General features: G+C 38.5%; 1 protein-coding gene across 12 annotated transcripts in view; it reads right to left on the minus strand.

Moving 5' to 3' along the window:
* The window catches only part of klf12b (Kruppel like factor 12b), a 72424-nt gene that overhangs the window by 29777 nt on the left and 14907 nt on the right, over positions 1-27740 (minus strand). The window contains exons 1-5 of one of the 12 annotated variants that reach the window (XM_058786123.1): positions 26542-26592; positions 25173-25233; positions 24833-24860; positions 23784-23997; positions 1937-2019 (exon numbers count right to left, since the gene is read on the minus strand). In XM_058786123.1, coding sequence (XP_058642106.1) covers positions 1937-2019; positions 23784-23979 — 279 coding nt within the window. In that variant the 5' untranslated portion in view covers positions 23980-23997; positions 24833-24860; positions 25173-25233; positions 26542-26592. Of the gene's footprint in view, positions 1-1936; positions 2020-18826; positions 18873-21201; positions 21344-21541; positions 21562-21621; positions 21641-22120; positions 22294-22328; positions 22469-23724; positions 23763-23783; positions 23998-24832; positions 24861-25172; positions 25234-26541; positions 26731-27740 lie in introns of those variants that run through there. The other 11 variants (XM_058786124.1, XM_058786125.1, XM_058786126.1 and 8 more) reach the window with 11 other exon arrangements.

Genomic DNA, 27740 nt, shown 5'->3' on the forward strand with positions numbered 1-27740 from the left:
ATCAAAGGCTTTGAGGTGATAAAAAGCTGTTTTGCATGCAGATTCCTGTTCTTGTTTGAACGTCAGTTTCTGTAGAAATGTTTTAAAACCTCAACAGCTCTCTCCTCCGTACTTTCCACCTTGGCTCTTTGCTGACGACTTTCACTTTATTCGGGGATCCTGCGTGAGATATCTGTCTAGCTGAGTGAGGGCATTAACTGGGGCAAACCATTCTAAGCAAGGTCTTGGCAAGTGGCCACCACAACGACGACCATGTTTGAGTGATGAAATGCACTTCAAAGAGTCATTGTGTAGGTTGCACACTTCCTGGCGCTTGGCAGGATTTCGACGCATATGGATAAATATGTCTACCAGCCTTTCGCAGGAAGGAAGCAAGGTGTTGCTATGCTGACTTGTGAAGTAGAACACGACAAGGGCATGCCGCTGGCTCTCAGACGCAACTATTCACAAGTTTTCTCTCCAAGAAAATAGTGCATCTATCCATATCCGCTTTTCTGCTTTTCATTAATTGAGCAAACAATGTGGAGCAGTTCACTAAACAGTGCATCACAATGAATGACTGAATTACTCTATTACTTTTACTGTAATGGATTTGATCAATATGTTAATGCACTTACATGGCACAGAATTAACTTTATATACCAAGCCATGCATTCCTGAGTCAAAGGCTTAATGATAATGCTAAAAGTTTAGCTGTATTGTTCAGGGGTTTTCAAACTTTTTGATGCCAAGGACCATGGAATATGAGGATCCCCTTTGTGAGGGGCCCTTTTTCCAAAATAAAAATGCAGCTAAATATTTTGAATATTGGAATCTGTTAGTTAGATTAATCATGATTATTTTATTCTATTGACAGCCTTAGCTTTTAGCATTAACAAAAACAAAATCGATAGTTTTTTAAAGATGCACTATTGTTCAAAAGCTTGAAGTCAGTTTTTATGAAAGTAGTTTTTGAAAAAAGCCTGTTATACTCATAAAGGCTGCATTTACTTTTCTATTTTAATATTTTAAAATGTAATTTATTCACCTGATGGCAACGCTGAATTTTCAGGAGCCATTATTCTAGTCTTCAGGTGTCACATGATTCTTTAGAATGTTGTGCTGCTTTTTTTTAGGATTCTTTGATGAAAAGAAAGTAAGAAATGAACAATCCTAAAATATACAGTACATTGCATAGAATATCTTTGAAAACATTCTCTCTGAAGTGCTTCGCAGACGTCCTACACTCTCAGAAAAAAAGGTACAAAAGCTTCTCACTGGGGTGGTACCTTTTCAAAAGGCACACCTTTGTACCATATTTATCCCTTAAAGGTGCATTTTAGTCCCTAAAGTGTACATATTAGTATTTTTTGAAAGTACCTTTGAAACCGCCCCTTTTGTACCTTTTTTTCCTGACAATTGTTGTACCTTTTTTGTAGCCTACCTTTTATTCTGTTTTAGAGAGATTTTTTAAAAGATATTTAAGATTAAGGTATTTTATGTAATGTTTATTTTAGGGCTGTTTCTGAAAGTGTAGCACTCTCTCTTGCGGGCCCCTGGGTGGCCCTGGACCCCAGTTTGAAAACCCCTGATAGAGGTGAGCCTAGATGATCATGTCCAGTACATGTGCACTTAAGTAAGCAGCATATGAAGAAATAATGACAAAAGAGAGAGAACGACTCCCTACAGCAGTGTCTCTGCATCTGTGCTTGAGCCCTGCCAAAATGGCTGCCCTGGCTTCAGTGGCCCTGACTGTAAGCCCTGGGAGCATTCCTGCTCCAGCTGTGGCTCTCCACATCAGGGCTGCTTTGCACACACACACACAAGCGCCTGGGAGTAATTAAGGGTATCACAGCGAGGGGGTGGGTGTGTGAGGGGTGAAAGAAGTAGAGGGTGGTACAGGAATATAGATGGGAGGTTAGGACAAAAATTGTATGAAAAACAACTGTTCTCTTACCCCTCTCTCAGATTCCAGAGGTTCTGCTTTGACTCGGACTGCAGGCATTCCGTCTAGCATTAACATCCTGTTATTGATGGCGTCTGCGAGCCGAGAGAGAGAGAAAAAGAGAAAGGCATGAGAAAGCTACTGCGTGTGACTCCTCTCACCTTTTCCGTGATTGAGTCAAACCTAGCAAGCTCTGAACAATAGCGCAGGCTACAATGCAACAGGCAATGATGTCAGCACGGTATGCAGTGAGTAAACAGTTCAGGTTTATGGCCGAGGGTAAACAAACGCATCTGGGCCATATTTTGGCTGGTATTTTACACCTAAATGGCTGTGAAGAGTGAGTGACACAGAATGTAGCATAGTAGGAAAGCCGTAACGGTACATCATGTCAGTGCTGAGAGAATACAGAATAAATACAATCTCAAGTATGATTTTATGTGGATAAACACCAATAATTCCATCCCAAAGTTACTCCATCAGCTAAGACGATATGTTATGGTTACTCTATTCTGTGCCTGGTTAAAAATAAACAAAAAACAATCAAAATGTTTACTGATGATTTATAGTTATATATCACAGATCATATTTTATATTTGAAGCTAAAAATGATCAAATTAAACATTTACCTTTTGTGGTTTTATTAGCCTTCAGTTAGCAAGCTAATAGCCTAGCTTAGTAGCTATAACAGGTAAAGAAGAGTTTTATTGAATATCTTGAAAGTTATTTGTACAAGATACCACAATTACAGGTTACACTTTATTTTAAGGTGTCCTTGTTACAGTGTAATAAATATTACTCAGTACTGAAATGTATAATTAACTACATGTACTTGTTATATGGTTAGGGAAAAGGTCCTTGCACACGGAGTTTGAAATTTTCTTTTTTTTTTCGTATTTGTCATCCTTACCTATCAAAATGCTTGTTACGGATACAAAAACACAATCGAACCTGATCCTAATTTTTTATGACGGACGAAAGTTTCGGAGGCAGTGTGTACATGTGATTTTTACAACGTGTGGTCGTATTTATTTTTTAACTTACGAACATTTCAGACGAGAATTTCAGACTCAGTGTGCAAAGACCTTTAGGATTAGGGTTTAGTCACAAGAGAACAGTGTCAGCCATCCTTTTTTAACACGATGAATACATTGCTTTAACAACTCAATGTGACATACAGGATTATATTTAAAGTAACCTCAATACAGTTAAGTAGGTGAATATGGATACAAAAGACTGATTGCATTTATTTATTTACACTGTACATTAATCAACATTCAAGTACATGCAAATTGCTAATTTTCAGAAGTCCCTTTGCCTGATGTTGTTAGGCAGAAAAAAAATGCATTAAAACAAAGAGAGCGAAATATAAAGCATATACAGCTCAGTTAAACAGCACATGTAATACACTAAAATGATAAAATTATAGAATAAATACAGTCTTGCTGCAGAAAATAACAACATCAGTGATGACTTTGTTGGTTATCAAGATCCCAATTCCTAAAATACTTGAATGATTAATAGGATGCATGTCCTAAATGTCATCGAAATCAATCCCAGACCACCTTTGAAAGTGTTTTTAGTGATCCGTTCACTGGAAACACATTAATGCCAGGTGTAAAAGGGGCCTGTAGATAGGAAAGAACATTCAGCATCACCTAGGTGACCTGCTGCATGTCTGTAGGGTAGAGCTGTGCTAGCAAACACATGCGCTCACTCGTAACACACACACACACACACACACACACACACATATGTATAGCATCTACATACACACAGACAATCAAGGCTGCCACTGCTATCAGAGTCTCCTGACATTTCTCTTCTTGTATATTCACACAAATGACAAGACTTTCTAACAGAATCCACGTCTTTGTGCAAACTCCCCTCAGGCGTCTGAGTCTCGGAACAAAGACTCCAGCCTTGTTACGGCTCTGTGCTTTACAGTGGGCACTGCTTAGACTCTCTCACACATGAAAAAGTGGCCACCTCCCTCAACATCTAAGGGATGCACAAGGAGACAGCTTTAATGAACTGGTGGAATCTGATTACAAGTTAATATGGCTCTTGGAGCACTGCATGATGGGGAGATGAGACGCTCCAGCACTCCCACCGAGACGGTTTCTCTCCCCCGTCTACTCAATTTACCATGTTTAACACCATAAAGGCGCAGTAATAGACGCATGAGCATCTTGGGAAATGCAATATTCATGTTTCCTCATGTTTGTTTGGGTTTCGCCTGTCGGGAGGGACAAGTTCGCACACAAACAGACAGATAGGTGACTTGTCTTGAGGATAGAAAAGAGTGAACATAAATCTCTGCTGTCAAAATGACTTTCTTAGATGTGACAGATGCACCTACGATCCGCACACAAGTGTTGCAAATACGGTCAGTGTGCCTTTCGGAGTTAGAAAAGGGAACCTCACGAAAGAGCCAATCACAACAATGTGATTGTGGCTCAGAGGGAGGTGTCCCGAAGTAACCCGCGCACTTATTATTTTAGCAACAGCACATGATGGAATGCAAGCAAAGCAAATACGCTTTAAACATCTCTATTACACTTCACTCCTGGCATGGGAGGCAGGAAATCAGGCCCAGATCTCGACTCAGCACTTGGGCTGAAACAATTCTGGTGAAGATGAGACAACACTACGGTCCATCGGATGAATCAACATTTTTATGCTTTTACAGGCAGTGTTCACTTTTACAGTTATTGTTTTGGTCATAGTTATTGTGCTTTGACAAAAATTTAGCTAACATTTTGTCATATTCAGTCATTTTAGTCTTAAATTAGAAAAGTCAAACAATAAACAAATTTTCCAATATTTTGTAAAATGTATAAAAATTAAACATCTGAAAAGTGTTGGATCAGGGTTTTTTTTAAGAAATTAATACTTTTCTTCAGTAAGGAACCATTCAACTGATCAACAGTGACAAAGAAATAGAAATATTTTGTAATGTTATACATTACAAATAAGCACTGTTCTTTTTAACTATTTATTTATCTAAGAATCCTGAAAAAAATTACACAACTGTTTTTAACATTAATGTTCATGAAATATTTCTAATTATAATCAATTCAGCATATTAGAATGCTTTCTGAAGGATCATGTCACACAATAAATTACATTTTAAAATATATTGAAATAGTTCTCTTAAATTGTAATAATATTTGACAGTATTACTGTTTTAACTGTAATTCCATCAAATAAATGCAGTTTTGGTGAGCATAAGATACGTCCTTTACTGATTGCAGTTAATTGTCTTGTCACCATTAGAAGAGATCAACACTACTGTATATACAGCATCCATGTTAGCCAATAGCCGTTGCACTGTATTTAACAAGCTTTCTGGCTTTTCTAAGAAAAGACTCTTATTTATGTGGAGTTAAAAGCAAAACACAATTTCTGTGAGAATTTTAACCCTACGCTCTTGTCATTGGCAAAGCAAGCTTCCAAACTAATCTGTGTGCATTGGATTGATATTGTGATCAGGATGTCCAATGGCTGCAGGTAGTGGTGGGCTGAGATAATGTTGCCATGGCAACTCAAGTTGCAGCTCAGAGGGTTATTGTCCTTCTGGATTGACATGCGAGGTTTCACAGTTGACCAGGGCACTCGCTGTTCAACAGCCGGCTGTTTTTTTGTGTCCAAGGAGCTGTCATCATGCTCGTGTGTATTGTGTAAGCATATCACTCTGAGATATTGATCATTAGATCAGATAAATGAGCCAACCTCTTGCCTAACTAACCTTGTCCCTTAAGAGAGCTCCAAATGGGAAATCAATACCAAGAGCAAGGTCTCAGTTGTTTCATTAACCATCAAATGAACAGATTATTAGCATAATTGAGTATAGCGCCACGAGGTTAACATTTAGGCACAATTTGTCTATCTTAGCTCCAATTGATTAACACTTAATCAAGGGGTTGTGATGGAGAATGGTGTATCGCCAACTGTAGTTAACAGTGCCAAGGTGATACGAGAGGCAAGAGTAACGATGACTAATTCTACATCTGTTTTCCTCCAAACAGCGCAAATGTTCCTCGTCAAATCGATGTGATTTTTCTAATCAAGTATACTGTCGGTGTATTACCCTGAAGATCCTAACAAAGGAATTTTCACATTAAGACTTAGATGTTATGATATTGTTTGGACCCCACTGGTTTTTATTGTATGGTCAAAAAAAAACCATTGAGACATTTTTCAGCTTTGAGAAGTCATTCTTATTTTAAAGAATGTTTCATCTGTTTTTATCCATACAATAAATAAAAACAAGATTGGACCCCATTGACTTTCATTGTGTGGTCAAACAACCCATTGAGACATTTTTCAATATATCTTATTTTGTCTTCCACAGAAGAAATAAAATCACACAGACTTGGAAAGACATTCTTATATTAAACAATGTTTTATCTGTTTTTATCCATACAATAAATAAAAACAAGATTGGACCCCATTGACTTTCATTGTGTGGTCAAAAAACCCATTGAGACATTTTTCAAAATATCTTCTTTTTTGTTTCACAGCCGAAAGAAAGTCATACAGGTTCAAAATGACACGAGGGTGAGTAATTGATGCCAGAATTTTCATTTTTGGGCAACTATCCCTTTAAAGATCTGTAGAAATGGAAAGAGAGCAATAGAGCGAGAGAGAGATTAAGATCACCTTTCCATTTCACCGGGACGCTGAAATGAAATGGTGATCCCAGGTGTGAGTGTTATGAGCATGGGAGGTGCAGTCGCTGAGTGCTCAGGCATCTCATTGCCATGCACGGCTGGAGCCGTCCCCCGAGAGGCTCCCTGAGAAGAATGAGGGCAATTCAACTGGAAACGGGGCAACGGGGAGGGGGCCCGCCTGGGATTTGATTCCGGCTGAGGATGGGGGAGCCAGGGGAGGGGATTGGCTGGCACTCCCATGCCCAGCCATAGCTTCAGAACTCCCCGATGGACGTGGGTGCCGATGGAAACACGGCGCGGGGGGCGGAATTGCCGAGCAGACCCTGACGAATGACGAGCGGATCAATATGAGGTGACAGGCCTGGGTGGAAAAGCCTGACCTTCCTGGACCCCACGCTGACCTTGCTACACAATGATTTAAAGAGCATTCAACTTGCCCCTGGAGCTGGTTGCATACCTCATTGTGTAACTTTCTGCCTTGCCAAGCCTAGTGTGGCATTGATGTGAGGGGCGTTACAGTGCACAGGAGGAACCTCTATTTAAGTGGTTTGGAGGTATTTCTAGAGTAATATAAATCTGTCGAGGCTCAAGGTGTATAAAACTTGTCTGACATTTAAAATTCTGGCCAATACCGACAAGTCAATCATTGTTTTTGTGTTAGGGTTAGGATACTAAAATTCCCTCCGATATGTCCGATATCAAAATTCTATACTATTTTATGTAAATAAAGTAAAAAGGAAATACAAAAACTTTATTTGTTTCAAGTGAATTTACACATCACAACAATACATGAGCAGCATGACAAAATGTGTATTCATCTTAAGATTTGCTAAAGTACCTAATTTAATAACATTATTAAATGTGAAATCTAAATGCAAAAATAGAGGAAATCAAAATTTTAGCATTTTTTACTATTATATTAAAAATTTGAATTAGCGTTTATTTTTTATACCTTTACATTTAGTTTTAGTAATTATGTACTTTTGTCATTTGTATTAGTTTTTATATTTCATAGTTCTATATTATAATTATTTATTTCAGTTTTATTTCAGCAATTTCAGCACTTCAACTTTAACGAACTAAACTAACAACTAAGTATTTCATCTAATATTTATATTTTATTTTTGCTTTATTTCAATTAGATCTAGATTAGATTTAATAGCTCTCATTTTATTAACAACACTGCATGCACAATAGAATATTCAATATACTGTACAGTAGGCCAATATGTATTCAACATCAGTGATGGGAATAACGCCGTTATTTTTTTCAGTAACGAGTAATCAAACGAATTACTGTTTCTCCCGTTACAACGCCGTTACCGTTACTGACAATAAAATCTGCGTTACTATATTATATTATTAGGATTTAATTTTTCAGTTCATCTGAATGGATGCGCAGTGTAGCTGTATTTGACGTACCATAAACTCTAGTGTGAAGGCGCACGACTCGCCGTCGCTTTCTCTCACATACACGCACGCAAAGAAAGATACAGAGCAAGAGAGTCTTTCATAACATGCAGAATTGAGGCGCTACATGTAAACGATATTCTTTGTTGTATTTTCCTGTCAAAATAACAGAGTTCCTTTGGAATTCTTCAGCTTTTAAGAACTGCCGGTTTCTCTGGTAGTGGGTGGAACTAATGCGCAAACGACAATCTCATTGGCTGGCGCTCACGTATTATCGTCCCAGTTTTGATTTCAGCAAATCAATTCGAGCAAACGCAGATAACGTGATTAATATTCATGAACCCAGCAGCTTATTAATCCTTAGTGCGTTTTATATTGATGACAAATATGCATTCATACTTGGTTATTCTAATTACTAAAGTTCTATCATCATATAATATTAAATTATATATTATATTATAATGCTTGACTGACTGATACTAAGTGTCAGTAGATAAATAGTGTAGATTAATGTACAGTGTTTTATAATAATAATTTATTCTTTTTAGTGTCCATTTCATTAATTTAACATACCGGTATTTAATATTGGGGGCATCCAAAGTTATTTGACATTTGAACATTTAAAAAAAAAAAGTAACGCAATAGTTACTTTCCCTGGTAATTAGTTACTTTTATAATGATGTAACTCAGTTACTAACTCAGTTACTATTTGTGAGAAGTAACTAGTAACTATAACTAATTACTTTTTTAAAGTAATGTGCCCAACACTGTTCAACATCCATTAAAAATCTCTAATATCAACCAATAACCAATATGTTACCATACCGATATATGTACCCTAGCATAAAATATTCAAAAAACACCAAGAAATTTCAGAATAACTAGACAAAATTCATTTGGAACATGAGCAGAAAAGAAAGAGGAGCAGGATGATCATCCTACTGCTTGGAGGCGTTTCATATCTGAAATTTTAGATTTTTGCACTGGAGGAGTAGCACACTAACAGACGGGTTCCCTTGGTCCTGCCAATGCTTTGTTCCCATGTCGAGAGCCCTGAGCAACTGTGGGCATCTGTGGCACAGAGGCTGGTCCTGCTGCCACGGGCCGAAGGGGGAAATGCGGATGGGGATGAGAGGAGGAGGAGGAGGTGGTTGGGGAGGGAGGTAGGGATTTAAGCACTGGAGCCCAGCCAAGAGCCAGACAAGAACACTGAACTCAAACATGCCAAGAGAGCCTCTCAGCCTCAACCAGAGCAAAAGAACAGCATTTTACGTAACATCAGACTCCACACTGAGGAGAAGAGCTATTGAGAGCTGCTCCCCACTGAGCTCTTGTAAATAGATTACCTGGTCGTTTGAGTTGTAAAAAACGAAAACTTTGAAAATATTAAAGATGAAATGTGCAATTTCGGAACTACTAGTGTTACCAACAGTTTGTAAAAACCCAGGCTTCCTGAAGACTGGTTAGACAACAGTCCAAAGTCAAACTTCTTTATCTTTACATCTTGCTGATCTTCTTAATAAAAATTCTGTAACCACTGAAGTCAAACTGTATTTACATACAGAATGTCCCCATGATGCAATGAAAATAAGGCTTCTTCTGGCCACTGCCAGACAATGTCTGCAAACCAGAACTCAGCTCAAGCTCACTTCCCTCTTTAGAGGCCCCAGAAACAGCAAATATGACGAGTCAGCACTCTATCGTCCCCAGCAGAGAACATGCAGGCTAAGTACCACCTTTCCTTATACTCTCAGAAATAAAGGTACAAAAGCTGTCACTGGGGGCGGTACCTTTTCAAAAGGTACATGTTTGTACCTAAAGGGTCCATTTTGGTACCTTAAAGGTACATATTAGTACTTAAAGTGTACATATTTGAACCTAATAGGTACAAAAGTGTACCTTTTGAAAAGGTACCGCCCCAGTGACAGCTTTTGTACCTTTATTTCTGAGAGTGTACGGTCATGCCGGACATAGGAACTCCTTAACCAATCAAGAGGGAGGAGGAATTCTGTGATAAGTTTATTTCATTATCAAGATTTGTTTTTGTTCGCACATGGTCATATGATCATTTTTGAGATCTACTGTCAACCATTAATCAGCATGAACTGATAAAATAAAGTTTTGGAACAATTTGTATTATGAAAGCATATATATAAATTGAAAATCATTGAAATTTAATGACTATATGACAATTACTGTGGCACTGCCATCCGACACTATCACTTTTTTGTTGCACACTTAAAACTTTTTCAGCATCAAGTGCAGCATCAAGTTGATCTCACACATCAAAGGTCATGTACTGTCTGAGTATGCACTGCATTTGAAGAGGAACTTAATTCTTGATGGCTAACAAAAAACATTAAATTCTACGCATGCACAAACTGAACAATGAATGAATTTCAGAAAACATCATAACACATACAATCACGCCCACATTCCCATCTCTTCCTGGTGGATATCGTGGATTCTAACCCCAATACTTCCCATACTTCGGTGTGGACTGTATTTCTTGGTTAATCTTTTCTGGCATACTGTGAATGACTTCAGACTTTCCATTTCATAAGGCGCATTTTCCTTGGCTGGCAAGTCTGCCCTAAGACTTTGGCTGCTTTTGGGACCTTTTTTGATTCGAGCTCTAGAGAGATGTGCTGCTTCAGTACCAGCTGAGTTTGTGGATAAGTAATGTGAGCGTGTGTTCTCCTCCCTGCGCATCCAGACGGTAGCACTTCACCTCAGGGAGCCCACTTTGCCATTTTCCTCTGGCTAAAAACAGCCACACGACAATGCCTGTCATTCACTCGGGCCCCCAACCAAGCAGATTTGCTGTCTTGTAGCTCTCTTTATTTTTCTGAGTGTGACAAATGTACTCTGACTCAGAGATGAACAGAAAAAGTGCTGAAAGACATGACCAAATAAACTCTTCTGAACAAAAAATGAGGTCACAAGGGAACGTACTACTCTCGAATGCTCGTTTTACAGCCATGTCAATGCAGTCGAGATGCACAGAGCATAATCCAGTTCACCCAGAAGAAGCCCTAAAGCCCATCAGCAGAGTCAAATGCTGGGGCCAGCTGTCAAAAGACTCTGTACTGTACATCAATTTTACCCCATTACCCCCATCACTAGGCCTCACACACCTGATAGGAAGTGAGAGACCTTTAATAGAACGCTGAGGCTCTTGTAAACACTAGGCCAACTTTCCAAAACACAGGCTGACGGAAGCACCCGTAGTCCAGCAAATTGCCCTTGGGCTCTGGCTATTTCTGCACGGGGGAGATCCTGTGTCAGAGATCTGGTGAGGATAAGACAGCTCAGCCCACGAGATACTGCCCCAGTCCACACCATTCGCATATAAACGGCTGGACATTTATAATGGATCAAGCAAAATTATTTCCGTCAGTCGGTTTGTTTCGTATTGAGAAAAGGGAAGAAATCTGGTATTAAATTGGATTTCAAATATTTGCATAAAACTATTATTCTCAAATCCTTTCCCATAGTACATAATATTATGAGATAAAGTATATCAGCCAGGTTTGTTTACTGATTGGTCAGTGCTATGGGGGTGAGAGGTCATGAGCTGTGAAAAAGCGAATCAAGAAAAAGAGGCGACAGAGTACATTCTTGACATGTGCTTTTTTTTAAAATGACAAAAAAAAAAAAACAATGTTCAGTGGAACCCATGCTAAGAAAAACACTAATACTAATGTTTTAAGAAAACATACATCACCTACACAGCTGAACAATATTTGTATCCTGATCAGCTGTTCTTGATCAGCATTTTTCAACAGAAAAATCTGTGCCAAAGTTTATGAAAACAGAATTAAAGGGCTTAGAATCAGTAAATGCATTTAGTCAGACCTAAGCTATTTTGTTTGAAGTTTCAGGATGTAGAGTGACAGGCTTTTAACTCAGCAAAGGGGCGTCTTTACAGTTAAAGCAAAGGCATTGTGGGTTTTTTTTCATTCACGTGGTTTTGCAACTTCTCGTAAACCTGTCTAGCTTCCTGAGCTTTGGTTCCTCTGCCAAATCTGTCTGACCTCTGACAAATTTCTCATGATTTTCCAACATATCACCCCTGTACAAACACATACGTACACTGTATATCCGTCTCACCAAAGTGTTATACTGTTTTAACAGTAACAGTTAAAATAGGGCTGGGCGACATATACTGTATAGAATATTCATAATATATTTGCAGTGATTTTTCTGGCGACATAAAATTATGCAACAACTGTGAATGCTGTAATTTTTTTCATTTCAATATCCTTCATTTGGTAGTTAAGTTTCAATAAAATACAATAAAATGTGTAAAACATAAAATAAACTTGAATATTTTGAACTTTTAGTTTTTACATTAAACATTTTTTATCTACTTAATTCAGAGATTAGAATTCAGAGAAACAACAAAAGATATCATTTCTTCAGCCCTAAAGTTAAATACATAGAAATCTGCTGTTACCTACACATTTCTAATCTGCAATGGTTGGCTGCACAAGAGAGGGGCGGCCCCGCAGCCACTGCAAGCACACCTCTTCCCTTCCCCCTTTAGTTAAAGTGCAGTGATCTCAGTGGCCCGTGCTTTAAAATAGACCTGACACAAAAACCTCAATTGCTCCGAGAGGTATGGAATAGGTGGAGTGGTCACTGCAGAGGGGTTTAGCTGGAGAGAGGTGGACTTAAATGCTGATGATCTGTGCTGGATCAATAAGGAATGTGCATGTGTGAATGTGCTGCTCCTACTTCATATTTTCTCCCTCCAAGCCTTCAGTTTGCACAGGAACTGGAAATCCAACCTCATCTCCAATTCAGAAAAGAAAGCTAATGAACTGCCTCTGACCAGCAATGCCTCACAGCTCTCTCTCTCTTACTCTCCCTCTCAGAGTGTGTCACGTCTGAAGTCTGCAGTTGGTGTACTGTAAGATGACCAGATTTCCCAAATGAAAACTGGGGATATTTCTAGTTTAGTAGTGGTATTGTTAACACAAGCTATTAAGAATGATTTTTGGTAATTAAAGCTGAAATAAGACTGAAATAATTAGTGCTATCAAACGATTAATCACATCCAAAATAAAAGTTTTTGTTTACATAATGTGTGTGTGTGTACTGTGTGTATTTATTATGTATATACAAATACACACACATACAATATATATTTTGAAAATATTTACATGTATATATTTATATTAATATAATTTATATTATATATAAATATATTTAATATATAAACATAACATATTTTTCTTAAATATATACATGCATGTATGTGTATTTATATATATACATAATAAATATACACATTACACGCACATATATTATGTAAACAAAAACTTTTATTTTGGATGCGATTAATCACGATTAATCGTTTGACAGCACTAGTCAAAATATAAATATTAGATAAAAACGTAAACTTAAAAAAAACGTAATAAAGCAGTAGTCAACAAGAAGTCATAGTTTCACGGAATACTACTAAACAGTTATTACATATAGCCGGCAAGTTTTCATAAAATAAACACACAGCAACAAAAATGTAATAATTTATTGATAACCCATTAATAATCCTTCCGCCACGCAATGTAGTTCCTCAGCAATGTTTCATAGAATGGTTGCCAGTAATGTAATAAGGTCACAGGTATGCGTTTATAGGGTATTATACAACGGCTTCAAACGCAGCTCAGCCAAACATAATCCAGGACTGGAACTATCCCGTTTATAAGTGAAAATTATAATTGCTTTGGCAATTCACTGAAATAAGTTTAATTTGAAGTACTAAAATTACTAAAACTAAATGTATTTATAAAGGCAACAATTTTAAATAAATAAATGGTAATGGAAATATCTTGTGGGCTTTTTTTAATCTACAGTTTAAAAAAAAAAAAAAGGATATTTCTGAGGACAGCCACAGCCTGGACAGGACACCAAAAAGGGGTCTATCCAGAAAAAAAACGAGGACGTCTGGTCACCCTAGAGTACAGTATGGTGCACTGTAACCACAGAAGTGAAAATCAAACCTCTGTGTTTTTCTTGCGACAGGACATTGTGACTAACGAGTCATGTAGTGGTAATGTCACATTGATTCACATGTCATTAATCCACTTTTAATGAACCCAGCCCATACTAATCAGTCTCGTCACTGACATGTGACCAATGACAGTCTTCTTGACTGGCAGTAATGTCATTGCTGTAAAAAAAAACTGTCTAAAAGAATGCAAAGTGTTACTCTTTAACAATTACACTTAAAAGCTCTGTTGGCTTATGTGGAAAAGCCAGTTAATTCCCTGGCTATTATTAAAATGTATAAATTAACAAACAAACATAGAAACAACGTAGCTCTCCTAATAAGTAACGCACGTCCTGTTTGTCATCCAACCACAATTGCTTGTGATGTGACTGACAGTTAAGAATAATGCCCCACCTCTCAAATCTTACGCCTGCTAAGAAGGCGCTCACAGCTGTCCCCAGCATTCAAGCAAATCCATTTAAAGGTGTCCAAAGCTAACTTTTAAGGGCCATCTGCGTTCGCACCAGCTGTGGACCGCAGGGTAGCTCTGTTTGCTGGAAAGGTAGAAGTTCCATCCAAAGAAAACATCACACACAGATGAGCAAACAACAATACTGTTTCACACTCGAGCTGTGCACTGTCAGATGCTTAGGGCAAATATTCACCTTTATGCTTACAACAGTGAAGTGTGACTCACTCAAGTAAACACATATTATATACACTACTGTTGTTTGAGGTTGGTAAAAAAAGTAATACTGTGAAATATTATTACAGTTTAAAATGACTATTTAGACTACTATGTAATATGTAAAATGTAATTTAATCATGGAATGGCAAAGCTGAATTTTCAACAGCCATTACTCCAGTCTTGGTCCTCAAAAAGAATTTCTTAACATGAATGCTGAAAACATTTATGCTGCTCAGTATTTTGTGGGAAATGTTATATATTTTTCAGGATTCTTTGAAGAATACAAAGTTCAAAACCAGCATTTATTTCAAATGGAAATCTTTTGTAACATTATAAATGTCTTTACTGTCAATTCTGACCAACTGAAGTACACTCTTAAAAATAAAGGTGCTTCACAATGCCATAGAAGAACCTTTTTTGTCTAAATGGTTCCATAAAGAACCTTTTAACATCTGAAGAACCTTTCTGTTTCAGATTATAAAAAGGTAAGATAGTGATGGTTCTTTTAAAAAACCTTTGACTGAACCAATAATGGTTCTTCTATGGCATCGCTGTGAAGAACCTTTTAAGCACCTTTATTTTTAAGAGTGCATTAATTTACTTAAAAATCTTACTGACCCCAAGCTTTTAACTGGTAATGTATTTTTAATTATAATACCGTAATACAAATTAATCATTTGACTTGTTGAGTGGTGTGTTTGACCAGCCAATATCACTTATGCAACTAAATTTGTCAATTAGTTGTATGTGCTAAAATACTGCCAAGCTTGTGCTGAACCCAGTAAGCAACCACCCAAAACATCTTAAGAAACTGCATAGCAACACCTTAGCATCACAGTCGTTAGCTTAGCAGCGTTAACATTCTCTTCTGAAGATAAGTCTTGTTATACCGCATGCTGTATCGGGACTAGTGATTTTCTGTAAATAATAGCAATTCAATGGCGCACTTAAATGCCACTTGCAGTTACACAACTGCCATCATCGCCATAAGGAGATCGGCTATGGGCCTTTCATTCATAGTCATTCTACTGGTCGTCGAACATCACATGGAAATAAGAGCAGTCATACTATGTATAGCAGCGTGGGTTATACAGTGTAGTGAGTCTGTTAAGTGTGTTTGCGGAGGTGGATGGGAGGAGGGTTGGAGGTCTGTGGGTGGAGGTGGTGGAGCGTATTATGATCAGTACAATAACCCACTCCTCATGTCTCGGGGGGCCGGCTGCATCCTCCAGCCTTAATGGTGAAGAGGTTCTTAAAGACGCCTCTCTGCAGCCTTTCAGTACCTTGCGTTCCAGCCCCCTCCCCCTCCCCTACACACATAAACACACACGTTCAGATCACCAAACCAGGTATAAACGCACAAACACAAACTCACTTGCTACTTTGCAACTAAACACCTACAGAATTTGAGTAAGTTCGATGTGAGCAGGATGGAGCTACACAGAAGCTCCATCCCTTGCGTAAACCCAGATTCACAATTTCAGAACGTGCATATTTACATAGCTCACATCCTCTTGTAGAACCTCCTACACACGCTCTCTGATTGAGCAATGGCATTTATGCCAAACAAGAACACACACACACTATCACAACACACACGAAGCGAGGCACACACTCATCTCGCACGTTCTGTTTTTCTCTGCAAATCTATAACCGGCGCTCTTGCCACATTGAGTAAAACAACAACTTCAGAGCAAAAATTCAGAGTTCAACTCATTTGAACATTAAGTAATACAGGAAGTCCTTGTGGGGGTATTTTTAACCTGAAATTTGACCCATTCCGGCACCCATAGCCTTACTTAATAGAATAAGCAGCTGGGTTTATGTTCATGCTTCATATGCAGCGTCTGCTTTTCAGTTTGCTTTTTTTAGGTGTCAGGTATCAGGAGTCTGAGCATAAACAGATAAAAATTACATAAAAATAATATATAATATAATATAATATAATATAATATAATATATGAATAAATAATGTCAGAAAGTCCCCTTTTTTAGAAAATATCAAGTGTAAAATGGCTTAGATAGATGGAATAAAAATGTAATAAAATTAAAAAATTAAAATTAAAAAAATTAAATAAAATCCCATTCTGACACCCATAGCCTCACTTAATAGAATAAGCAGCTGGGTTTATATTCATGCTTCACATGCAGCATCTGTTTTTCAGTTTACTTTTCCAAGTTTTCTGCAAATATCCAGCATTAGGCGCCAGGTACATGTTTGAGCAATTCGCCAGAGGGAAGTTATACTATATGACATGGACTTATGTTTAAGTCTTTCAAAGCTGAGCCACGCATGCTGTGCTTTGCCTTTGGATCATAATTGACTCCATATGTTGTTTGCATAATTTCTCAACCTGCCGATTGCCGGACATACAACTGCTAACAAAGTTCATGCATATCTCAGAACATCCTACCGATGGTTTCCGAGTCCCCTGACTGACCGATTTAAAAAAATAAATAAATAAGTCAGAGCAAATCCTTAATGTATTGGTATGCTTTGAGGGATTATACCGAATCTATTTTTTTCCCATTAAGTTCCCAAAAGTCATCTCAGGTTAAGGGACAGCAGATAGGTGCGCTAACGGTGTTGTCATGACGACAGGCAGAGAACAGCACATAGATAGTGTACGGCGCAGGTCTGGTCGTCTTTGATTTCTCTTATTGTCAGGCAGAGCAAAACCATGTCTAATTACTAAAAATCATAGGTAAATATATCACTTCAGATATTCATATAAAGACTTCATATAAAGACAGAAACATTCATATAAAGACAGAAATAAAGAGTGTGGGGTATATCCAGAGTTACTGACACTGAATAGTGACAGTTGTAGTGAATAATTTGTGTACTTGAAGTAGATGCATAATTCCATGTCTTGCTTTCTGTGTCAGAGTGTTCAACAATCATCCCTCCCCTCCCCTCCCCCCCCTCCCCACACACAGCTTCAGTAAACAAACCAGGGCTGGACATGAGGGTCAAGGGTTGAACACACCAGAGGACACGCACTAGAACATTTTGTCAGCTTAGCAAAATGTTGAAATGAGGAGGAAGAGAGTGATCATCAGACCCACATACTGTAGTTACCCACAATTCCTTCTTTCACCTACTCTTCTGTTGTAGTTTTTGTATGGGCGCTAATCACAGACATTTTTGAAGAATGATCGTGATAATCTCAGATTGTCCCTTTTCTTAGAAACATACAGCAAATGGAAACTGTTAAATAAATAAATAAATTCATGATCACAATCTCAAATCGTCCCTTTTCTTAGAAACATATATCAAAACGAAAATGGCCTGAAATTGTTCGGTCAATCAAATTGATATAAATTAAATTATGTAAATAAAGAAATATACATTTCATTTATTTACATAATTTAAATTTTATTTATTGTTTATTATTTATTCATGTAACAATTTCAGGCCATTTTCCATTTGATGTTTCTCAGAAAAAAAAAATGCATTTATTTATTTCTTTTCTTAGAAACATCAAATGGAAATGGCCTGAAACTGTTCAATAAATAAATACTAATGATAATCTCAGATTGCACCTTTTTTAGAGCATACATTAAACGGAACATGACCTAAAATTATTAATGATAAAAAGAAATAATAAAGAAATGCACGATCGTAATAACCACAGATTGTTCCCTTTCTTAATAACATACATCAAATGAAAATGAAACTGAATCTGTGAAATAAATAAACCGGAAAACTGTCTGAACGTGAATAAACTAAATACATAAATCTTCATGATTATCTCAGACAGTACCTTTTCTTAGGGTGTAAAATAAAATAAAATAATACTCACGATAATCTCAGATCGTCCCTTTTATACAGCATACATGAGATGCAAAGTAGGTGAACAAACTAAGTAGTAGCATCCATATCCCTTCTGTATTACCAAACAATCATAACATTCCTTTCTGAGTTTGCAAACATTTGTGAGTCATTATTCATTTGAAGGACACACTCTGTCTCTGTCACATGCTTCAGTTTACTCACTGACATGCATGAAGCCAGCCTCAGCGCAAGCACATATTGTATGTCATGATACAATAAGGAATGACAAATTATTTTTCATACTATGCACCACAGAAATCATTCAGTTTAGTCTGGCTATACAGAACACACACCTGGATCCGTCAGTGCAATGAAGGGTATCATTAAAACGACACGCCCTCTGTGCCGCCAGACAGGACCGGTGACAGACCCAACATTAACTCAACATGTCCACGCTCTGAATGTGCTGTTTGTCACTAAAGCGGGATTGAGGGCAAAGCTGAGCATTTGATCAGCTGGGGCCAACAGCTATGTAGACCACAGGGGCATTCCGGAGTCCCCTGGGTTGGGCCTGGGACAGATGGGGGCGGTTTGGGACTGAATCCAGCCCACTTCCTCGGCTGAAGCTCTGGGGGTATCTTCCGAGGATTTCCCAGATAATCCCTTTGGCAAGGTGTCCAGTCTCAGGGCAGTCTCATCAATAATTCACTATCCCCAGCCCACCTGTGTGAAGCTCCTCCGAGCAGAAGGGCGCTAACCTTTAGTTCCCCATCCACATGGCCAGCAGGGTCCAGTTGTGCGGCTAGAGAGACCACTTTAATGAAATCCTCCAGCACGACGTAAAGCCGAGTTGATAAGCAGATATGCTGTCCTGTGATTATTGGGTCCCATTATTGAGCCCTCTATCTGGCTGATTGCTATCTGGGAGCCACGGATAAAATCCTCCAATACTCTTCTGATAGGGGCCATAGAGTCAAACAAATATACTTCACAAAGTCGATTAATCAAATTAAAGGTTGGATTTTTATCAGTGTGTATCTAACATGCTTTTAAATATATCAGAGTATACAACATTCAAAAGTTTAGGGTTGGTAAGATGTCAATGTTTTTGAATTAAGTTTCTTATGCTGACCAAGTCTGCATTTCTATGATCAAAAATTCAGTGAAAACAGACATATTGTGAAATGTTATTACAATTTAAAATCACTTTTATATTTGAATATATTTTAAAATGTAATTTATTCCTGTGATGGCAAAGCTGAGTTTTCAGCAGCCATTACTCCAGTCTTCAGTGTCACATGATCCTTCATAAATCATTCTAATATGCTGATTTGGTGCTCAAAAACATTCACTTTTATTATCAATGTTGAAAACAGTTGTGCTGCTTTATATTTTTCTGAAAATAATATAAATTTTTTTAAGATTCTTTGATGAATACCCTAGCATAAAGGGGGGGGGGAAATTAAATACATTTATTTCATACTGTAGTAGAGTATGAAATAAGTACAGTTCAAATCTATTAACATATTTACTGACATATTGCTCAAGACTGATATAAAATTATAATCAAACTTTATTTGGAGTACTACTCGTGCTCAATGCACAATATCACTATTGATGAATATTGTATGATCTTTGAATAATATCGGTCTTTAAATGCACAATATTTAAAGTATACTTGTAATAGTTCCACTTTAGCACAATCAAGTATATTTCAGTATATTTTTAGTTGGACTTCAGCATTACTTCCACATAATTAAAATGCATTAAGCACAAAATTAGTTGTTCCAGCAGACTTTACCAGTTTAGTATGCCAAAAGTACAATTGCAGGGTATTTTTATTAAGTACATAAATATGTAAATGAATTTGTAATATATTTAGCATGAAATAAATTTCAAATACATTATAGTATATTTACTTTTCATTAGGGTATAAAGTTTTAAAGAACCACATTTATTTGATTTATAAATATTTTGTGATATTATAAATGCATGAAAATTAAAATTAAAATAAATTAAATTTGAACATGCTAAAACCGATCCAACTGATTGTCTTACGACAATGTAAGTGTTGCCTGTCTGTGCAAAACTCTCCGCCATAACGCTAGGGTTTTCTGGGTGGTTGCCAGGTTTTTGGTCACGGTTGCTAAGGATGTTCTGAGCGGTTTGTAGCATGTTGCTATGCAGTTGCTAAGGTGTTCCGAGTGGTTGCTAGGTGGTTACTTACTGACCCAACACATGAGACCACCTCAAAGACACGCTCCTTCAAAGATCCTTTATTCAGTGTGAATCTAAAGGCTTTTTTCCCACCTGTTTTATAGTCCGCCAGGTGAAAACCGTAAATCTGATCACTTAGTACAACTCTGCTGAACAAACCACACAATATGAGGCATCGCTCAAATGCCTAACCATAAAAATGAGGAATAATAACAGGAACTGTTGCTTACCGAGCACCACTAAATGCCATTTGTGGTCACCCTGAACTACAGTATCAGCAACAGTATTATCATTTACTAGTGTTTTGGACAACACATAGCCTACACTCACTTTAGCAAGGGTCTTAACCGCAGTTAAGAGCATTAAATAACCTCATCTCTGGCAGAATAGCCTTGAGCAGCAGTGGCTGCCTCACAGTTTAAGGCTGAGTGACCAACATTTGCACTGTAGTCACACACATCAGGACACAGTTACCGTATCAAAGTACACACACACACATAGGGGATCCTACCTCCACTCACAATTACACACACAAATGAACATCGACCTCCACACCACACTCCGCGAACAAATGCCTTCGCTGTCAGTTGTGGCCAGGTCTGCCGTAATTGAAAAGAACAGCCACGGGCCAGCCCACAGACACGGCGCACCGAGCCAGGAGCCCTTCACTGACAGCCAGCCATCAATACCAATGACTGTTCCTTGAGGAGCAGATGACATCCACGACACCACCCATGCAACACCCCGGCACACACATACAACCGCTCGCCTCCCGCCCCCTCGCTGTCCTTCCTCCGCCACTTGAGTCTCTGATTCCTACCCCAGTTTGTCACCACAGTAACTCCACTCACCGGGAAGCCTGTCATCGCTTCAGAGATGCACGTGCCATCGGCAAACGCACGCATACGCGCTCACACTCACACTCACTTACGCTCATGCATGCATGCCAAACGAGGGGGATCAAACTTTTTCGAGAGTGGAACAGTGGCCGCTTAGAGACCTCTGCCTCCCTTCCCTCGCACACACTTTTCTCACAGTGTGTCAATATTTAACCCAGAAAAAACACTGTGCCTGTTTAAAAAACTAAATCTTACTAAACAACCTATATAAAATCCTACACATACTTTGTGAACTCCGTTGAGACACTTCAAACCACTTTATGGTACATTTCTATTGTGTATAGCATTTAATATAGATTTCAAACGGAAAAAACACTGACATCACGCTTATATTTCACATCTTTAGCCACCTGCATTGTGCAATTGTTATAGAAGGCTGGACAGCATCAGACTTGTCATTTGGCGTAAGACTACAGTGACAGCTGAACAAGATGCACAGAGCAGAGACAAACAAGCAAGACAGAGGCATTCAAAGAAGAAAAGGAAAAAGAACAGTGAGAAAAAGCAAAAGAGAAGAAAATATACACAGACCTGACCAGGAGCTGCAGAGCGACAGAAACTGTCTTCCTTATACAGTCCTCTCTGTCTGACTCTCTCTCTCTCTCTCTCTCTCTCTCTCTCTCTCTCTGTGTGTATGTGTGTGACTCCCTCCCCTCTCAGCTCCTCTCAGCTGCTCAGGGCAGTTCTCAGGAAATGAATGGGAGCTCACAGAGAACTGTTGTACTTGCAAATGACTTACCACGGTCACATGATCCGCTAAATGTAGGGTGGGCCGGTGGGTGGAGGCTTCATAAGCAAGAGAAGACAATATACTCTAAGCTTTAACAGCATGCATCGAATTACACGGGGCCCCTCGTGGGAGGTTTCCGACATGTCTCTGAGCCCAGGCAGCGGAGAAATGCTAGAGTACCTCCCCGTTTAAAGGGGAAGAGAGAGAAAGAGAGAGAGATGGGGAGACGGATGGAGAGAGAGAGAAAGAGAGTAGGTATATTTCCTCACAAAAAGTGCCCTACTTTATATAAGTTTAGAATCTGACAATTAAAAAAGCTTAAAGGAGGAAAGCAAGTAAATATTTTTGTTAATTAAATACATTTTTTGAAAGTTAATTTATAGTATTATTACTATTATTATTCAAACTGTCACGCTGTATTACAGTCTTACATTTAAAACCTCACTTGCGGTTTTCTTTTTGGCAATTATGAGCAAAACTATTTATTTTGATGTAATATTTATCCCAAATTGAAAAAAAAAATATTGGGTTTATTATCCTACAGTAATTATCTGTAGACATTTAACATACAAATAAATACCGTGAAACATTTTGTGTCTGTATTAAGTGGTTTCAGTAAGAAACCGTCTGCTGAGAACGTAAATATAAAAATATAAATGCCAGCCACACACAGCTCTTAATTGGCTCAATTTCTATTAGTCATCACACACTGCTCTCCTTTATATTACAAATGCATCTCTACTGAAATTCAACAGAAGCCATTTATTTCTGTGCACGTAAGCATGCAAAAGGGAATGTTGTGAAAGCTCAACCATGGTTTGTTGAAGAGGCAGCTACAGTTTTCAAGATGCAGATTCGCTCTTCTGGGAATCCTAATTAATGTATAGGAAACTGAGCTAATTTGCATCTCTGATAGACTTTGTGTTCTGCGCACACACACATGCTGATGGGGTTGATAGTGATTTGAAGAATACTGTCCATCTTACTTAGCCCAATCCTGCCTTATTTATGTTGCAATACAGTTGGACAGATTTATCTACTTTTGCAAGAAAATCAAGTATTTCATATTTGAAATTAATTTTATGCAATGGAGACTTAAATTTGGGACCAAATCTTTGACAATTAAAGGCTGTGCAGTGGCATCCTTAATAGTCCATTCCCTATATATATTGATTTTAACTACTGAGGTGTAACACACCAAATATTTTGGCACTTGAGACATACAGAAGAAATTTCTCAGATCTAAAAAGAATTATGTAATATTGATTCTCGCAAAGGAGAACTCGCATCCATTGTAACTGTGTGATAATTATACGACATATCAATACAAGATCATCATTGTGAATTACACGGGAGAAAACAAAGACTCGTATTCTTGGGTCTGACAAAATGGCCATTGAAGTACCGCTCTGTTGATGCTTTTAATGCTGATTAGCCCTGAAGCTTCTTTATGAAATGCTATACCACCCAGCTGCAGCCTCTGACAAGAGTGGCAATTTCCCCAGCAATAATGACATCTCGAGGAAGCAGTCCCGCTCTGCCCGCACACCCAGCCCAGCCTGGCACACAAAGGGTCCTGGCATGTCTTGTAAAGGGCTGAACTGGAATCAGGCGTTCCAGTGGGAGGGTGAGCTGTGTATGGAACTCTGCCAGGGAACATGGCCCCATCTTAGCTCCCCTGCAAAGAGGAGAGAGAGAAAGGAAGACAGAAAAAGAGTGAACACCCTTGATTACAGCTGTGGCACGGAAAGGACCCAAGGCGATTAGGTGGGCTCCAATGTCCGTGTTTACCACGGTTAACTACACAGCAGGCAAACAGTTGGTGTAAGGTGATAAGATTAACCAAACCCATGTAGGCCAATATATACACATTTACACTTCAACCATAAATTGCATGCTAACAAAGAATTCGGTTCCATCTGCCTGGTCCAAAGTGTAGACGTGACTGTCATCCCTCCAGCAATCCTAATCTATTTCAGCATTAGAAATGACATGTCTACGGGGTCCATTTTAAAGGGATAGTTTGTCAATATATTCATTCTCATGATGCTCAAACCTGAATGACTTTCTCTCTTGTGTGAAACACTAAAGGAGATGTTTAGCAGACTATCCAAGCTGCTCTTTTCTATACAATAGACGTGAATGGTAACCATGACTGCCCCAGGTCCACATGGCTTAAAAATTCAGTTTTACGCATTAAATAATAGGATTAAAATGGCGAGAGATTTTGTTTTGTATTTTTGTAAACTTTTTAACATTTAGACAGCTGTGACTGTGACTGTGACAGTTTGAAAAGAAAAACTGATCAAAACAATAACTCCAATGTCCTAGTGTGAAGAACTAGCTTTTGATGAGAGCAATGGTGGGCCATCAATAAACAAAGTACTTAGCGATCTACTGCAAAGCATGGAAGCTGGGAAATGTGTTGATGGCGCATTAGCCATACAGCTTTCCCGGCTGCATGAGAGACCCGGTCGCTGCGCAATAAATGCGTATCCTGCTGGGTAACTCACCGCTGTCTGTGAGCCTGCCCTTCACGTTCTGCACAGAACAAGAAAAGGAATTACTTCACAGCATTTCACTGTCAAATTTGACTGGTATATAAATATCACGACATTATGTGCACGTCCTTTACAGCTGTAATTGAGAACTGTCACTGCGATAACAGATTTGTGTTTTTGCGTACTTGACTAAGTGTCTATTTATTGTTCAATTTCAAACTAAATCAATCACAAAGAGATTCAGAGTGAAAATCGATTATCTGGATTAGAAATCAGATTACACAGAGGTAGGTTCAGCCCCTACAGTAAATTTAGAAGTTAGAGTTTAGAGTTGAATTTTAATACGACTCACACTCCAATGATGTATGGACAAGGCTCTTTCCCAGGTTTAGAGTTTTAGACTCTGAATCCATCTACAAACAAGTAGCATGATAATATCAAACATATGAAAAATCAAATATATATTTTAAAAAATGCTAATTGAACAGTACCATCATACCATATTATCAACAAATTATTTTCATTCATATAAGAACAAATTCCTAAATGAATCATTAGAGAACTGGCAAAATTATATTTTTATTGTAAAATCCATCAACTGTCGGAACATAATGATGTAGCATAAGATGTAGTTAATTCAGAATAAGCAGTTTCTAGTTTAAAACAAATTAAAGAATCTGGTTTGCTTCAGTTATTAAAACAATATGTGAATTTTGTGGGTGAGGTCGAGCTCAGAGGTCCACAACTCAAATCAGCCAGAAGATCTGAGAAAGACAAGTCTGTTGTGACAGGGTGTTCCTCCATGTTGTCTGGTCACTTCATTTGTATAGACTCTGATCTCTTAAGTGTGATGAACGGTTTGCTACAATTCTGGGAGGAACCTTATGTTTCCTCAGTGGCACGCCAATTCAACTCAGTTTAGTCTCAAATGTTTGAACATTCATCTTTTTAGGCTCTATAACACAAATACATATACATACATTTGAAATGATTTTGAAATAGCTGAGGCCAGCATTATTATTGCTCACTGTTTGGGTTATGGATCCGTTTTGAACTAAAGTGAATAATGCAAATGTAAATGATGCTTCATATTAAGTAGTGTTTAAAGGAGAGGTGTGCAGCTTCTTTTCAAAGTGATCGGATCCATGATTTTAGCCTGTCAGAGGATAATCCAAGCGAAAAATCCTGCATACTTACACTGAAGGGGGGAGCTGAGCCATATCTAGGGACCAGAAAATCATAGAGATTTGTGCTTTTTTGACTTGGTCCAGTTAGCAACCTCCCAGAACAGCCTAGCAACCACTCATGACAGCTTAGCAACCGCATAGCAATGGCCTGGCAACCACTCACAACACCCTAGCACATTTTTTTTTCCAGAAAATCCAGACATTCGGTTCTTTCAAATGTTATGGAAGGTTTACTATGAAATTTCCACCCATTTTCAAAAGCCAAGAAAGGACCACAGAGCACAGAAGGACTGTAAAAACGAGATTCAGGGACTTTGGGTCAATGGTTTTATTTCTTTAACTAGTATAAAGACACATTAAATAATCTTTGTGTGAAGCCTGTGCTGAACCAGGCAGTCTTTTTCTGGCTAACAAGTGTATTATTCCAGTAAACGTTCTTCAGTGTGGAGTTCAGAAGCACATGACATGTGCATGCTCGGGGGCCAGGGCTCTTTAGGAGGCAGTGTGTGTGTTTGTGTGTGTGTGTGTGTCCACCTGCACAGATCCTGGCTGTAAAGACGGGGCTTTGGCTAGTGTGGCTGCAGGGTCTGAATCGGGTCTGCATCTATGTGCAGTGGCCAAGGTCAGCACATCACTGCAGGGCAGAAGCAGAGGCAGGGGCAGGAGCGGGGGCGGCTGCCTAAACACCACCACTACCTCTTCTGTGTCCAATAGCAACTGTATCTGCAGAAGGAAGAAGTGTGCACTCTGTGGGCAACTGCCGACACCGGCATACACAAACACACTCTAAAACATATAGATCACTGCTGATGTTTGTGGACATGCACAAACATACAAAACTACTGGAGAAATGGAGCTTCGTAAAGGACAGCTGTGAAAGTATCAAGCGAGAGCGATGTGTTCTCAGACTGCAGGCTGGGTATTATGTGATCTCCACTCAGATCCATTACCTGGATCATTTTCCCTCACTGGGTCTGACTTAGCAAAGGCGGGGCTGACATTTAACCCCCAGCAAACTGCTACCAAAGTCACCTGAGCATGAGCGATGGGACGTAGATACGACTACCCAACTTTGTTAATAAATAATTATACAGTCATTCACACATTTTCCTCTACTTTTTGAGAATTTCACAGGTTACTGTGGTTAATTCAGCTAGAAAGGGTTGAGATAAAAAATGCTTTCTTCCAAAACCTTTTGGACAGTTCATGAGGCAGCATTTTAAAGGGGTGGTTGACTGTTTTTCTTTTTTCCTAGGCTCGATTGTGTTTATGGGGTGCAGTCAAACATGTGTTCATGCTTCATTTTTTTAAAAACGCATTATTTTTCACATAATTTACCTTTATTCTACACTGCTCTGTCTCTTCTCTGATAAACGCCCCAATTATTTCCTGTTTTTATGAAGCCCCTCCCTCAGAAATACGCGATTGGCTCAGATTGGTTAGCTGGTCCAGTGTGTTGTGATTGGCTAAACCGCCTCTAGTGCGCGTCTAAACGTCCCGCCCCTCAGCTCAGCGGCATGTGCTCCGGTTGTATTGTAAACAATGCCGTCGTCAATATTGCTTATCAACTTGAGCCCGATTGAGACCCAGAGAATATTAGTGAAGAGGAACACGCAGAACCTGCACGACTCTTAATAATATGTTTTTTTTTGTTTATTGTTGGTTCATACTTTTAGATACGCTGTTATTTGTAAGTGCTACTGCTTCTGTTAGCTTTTATATTTACGGTTTAT

This window comes from Onychostoma macrolepis, chromosome 09 (assembly GCF_012432095.1).
Source record: "Onychostoma macrolepis isolate SWU-2019 chromosome 09, ASM1243209v1, whole genome shotgun sequence".
Classification (NCBI taxonomy): domain Eukaryota; kingdom Metazoa; phylum Chordata; class Actinopteri; order Cypriniformes; family Cyprinidae; genus Onychostoma; species Onychostoma macrolepis.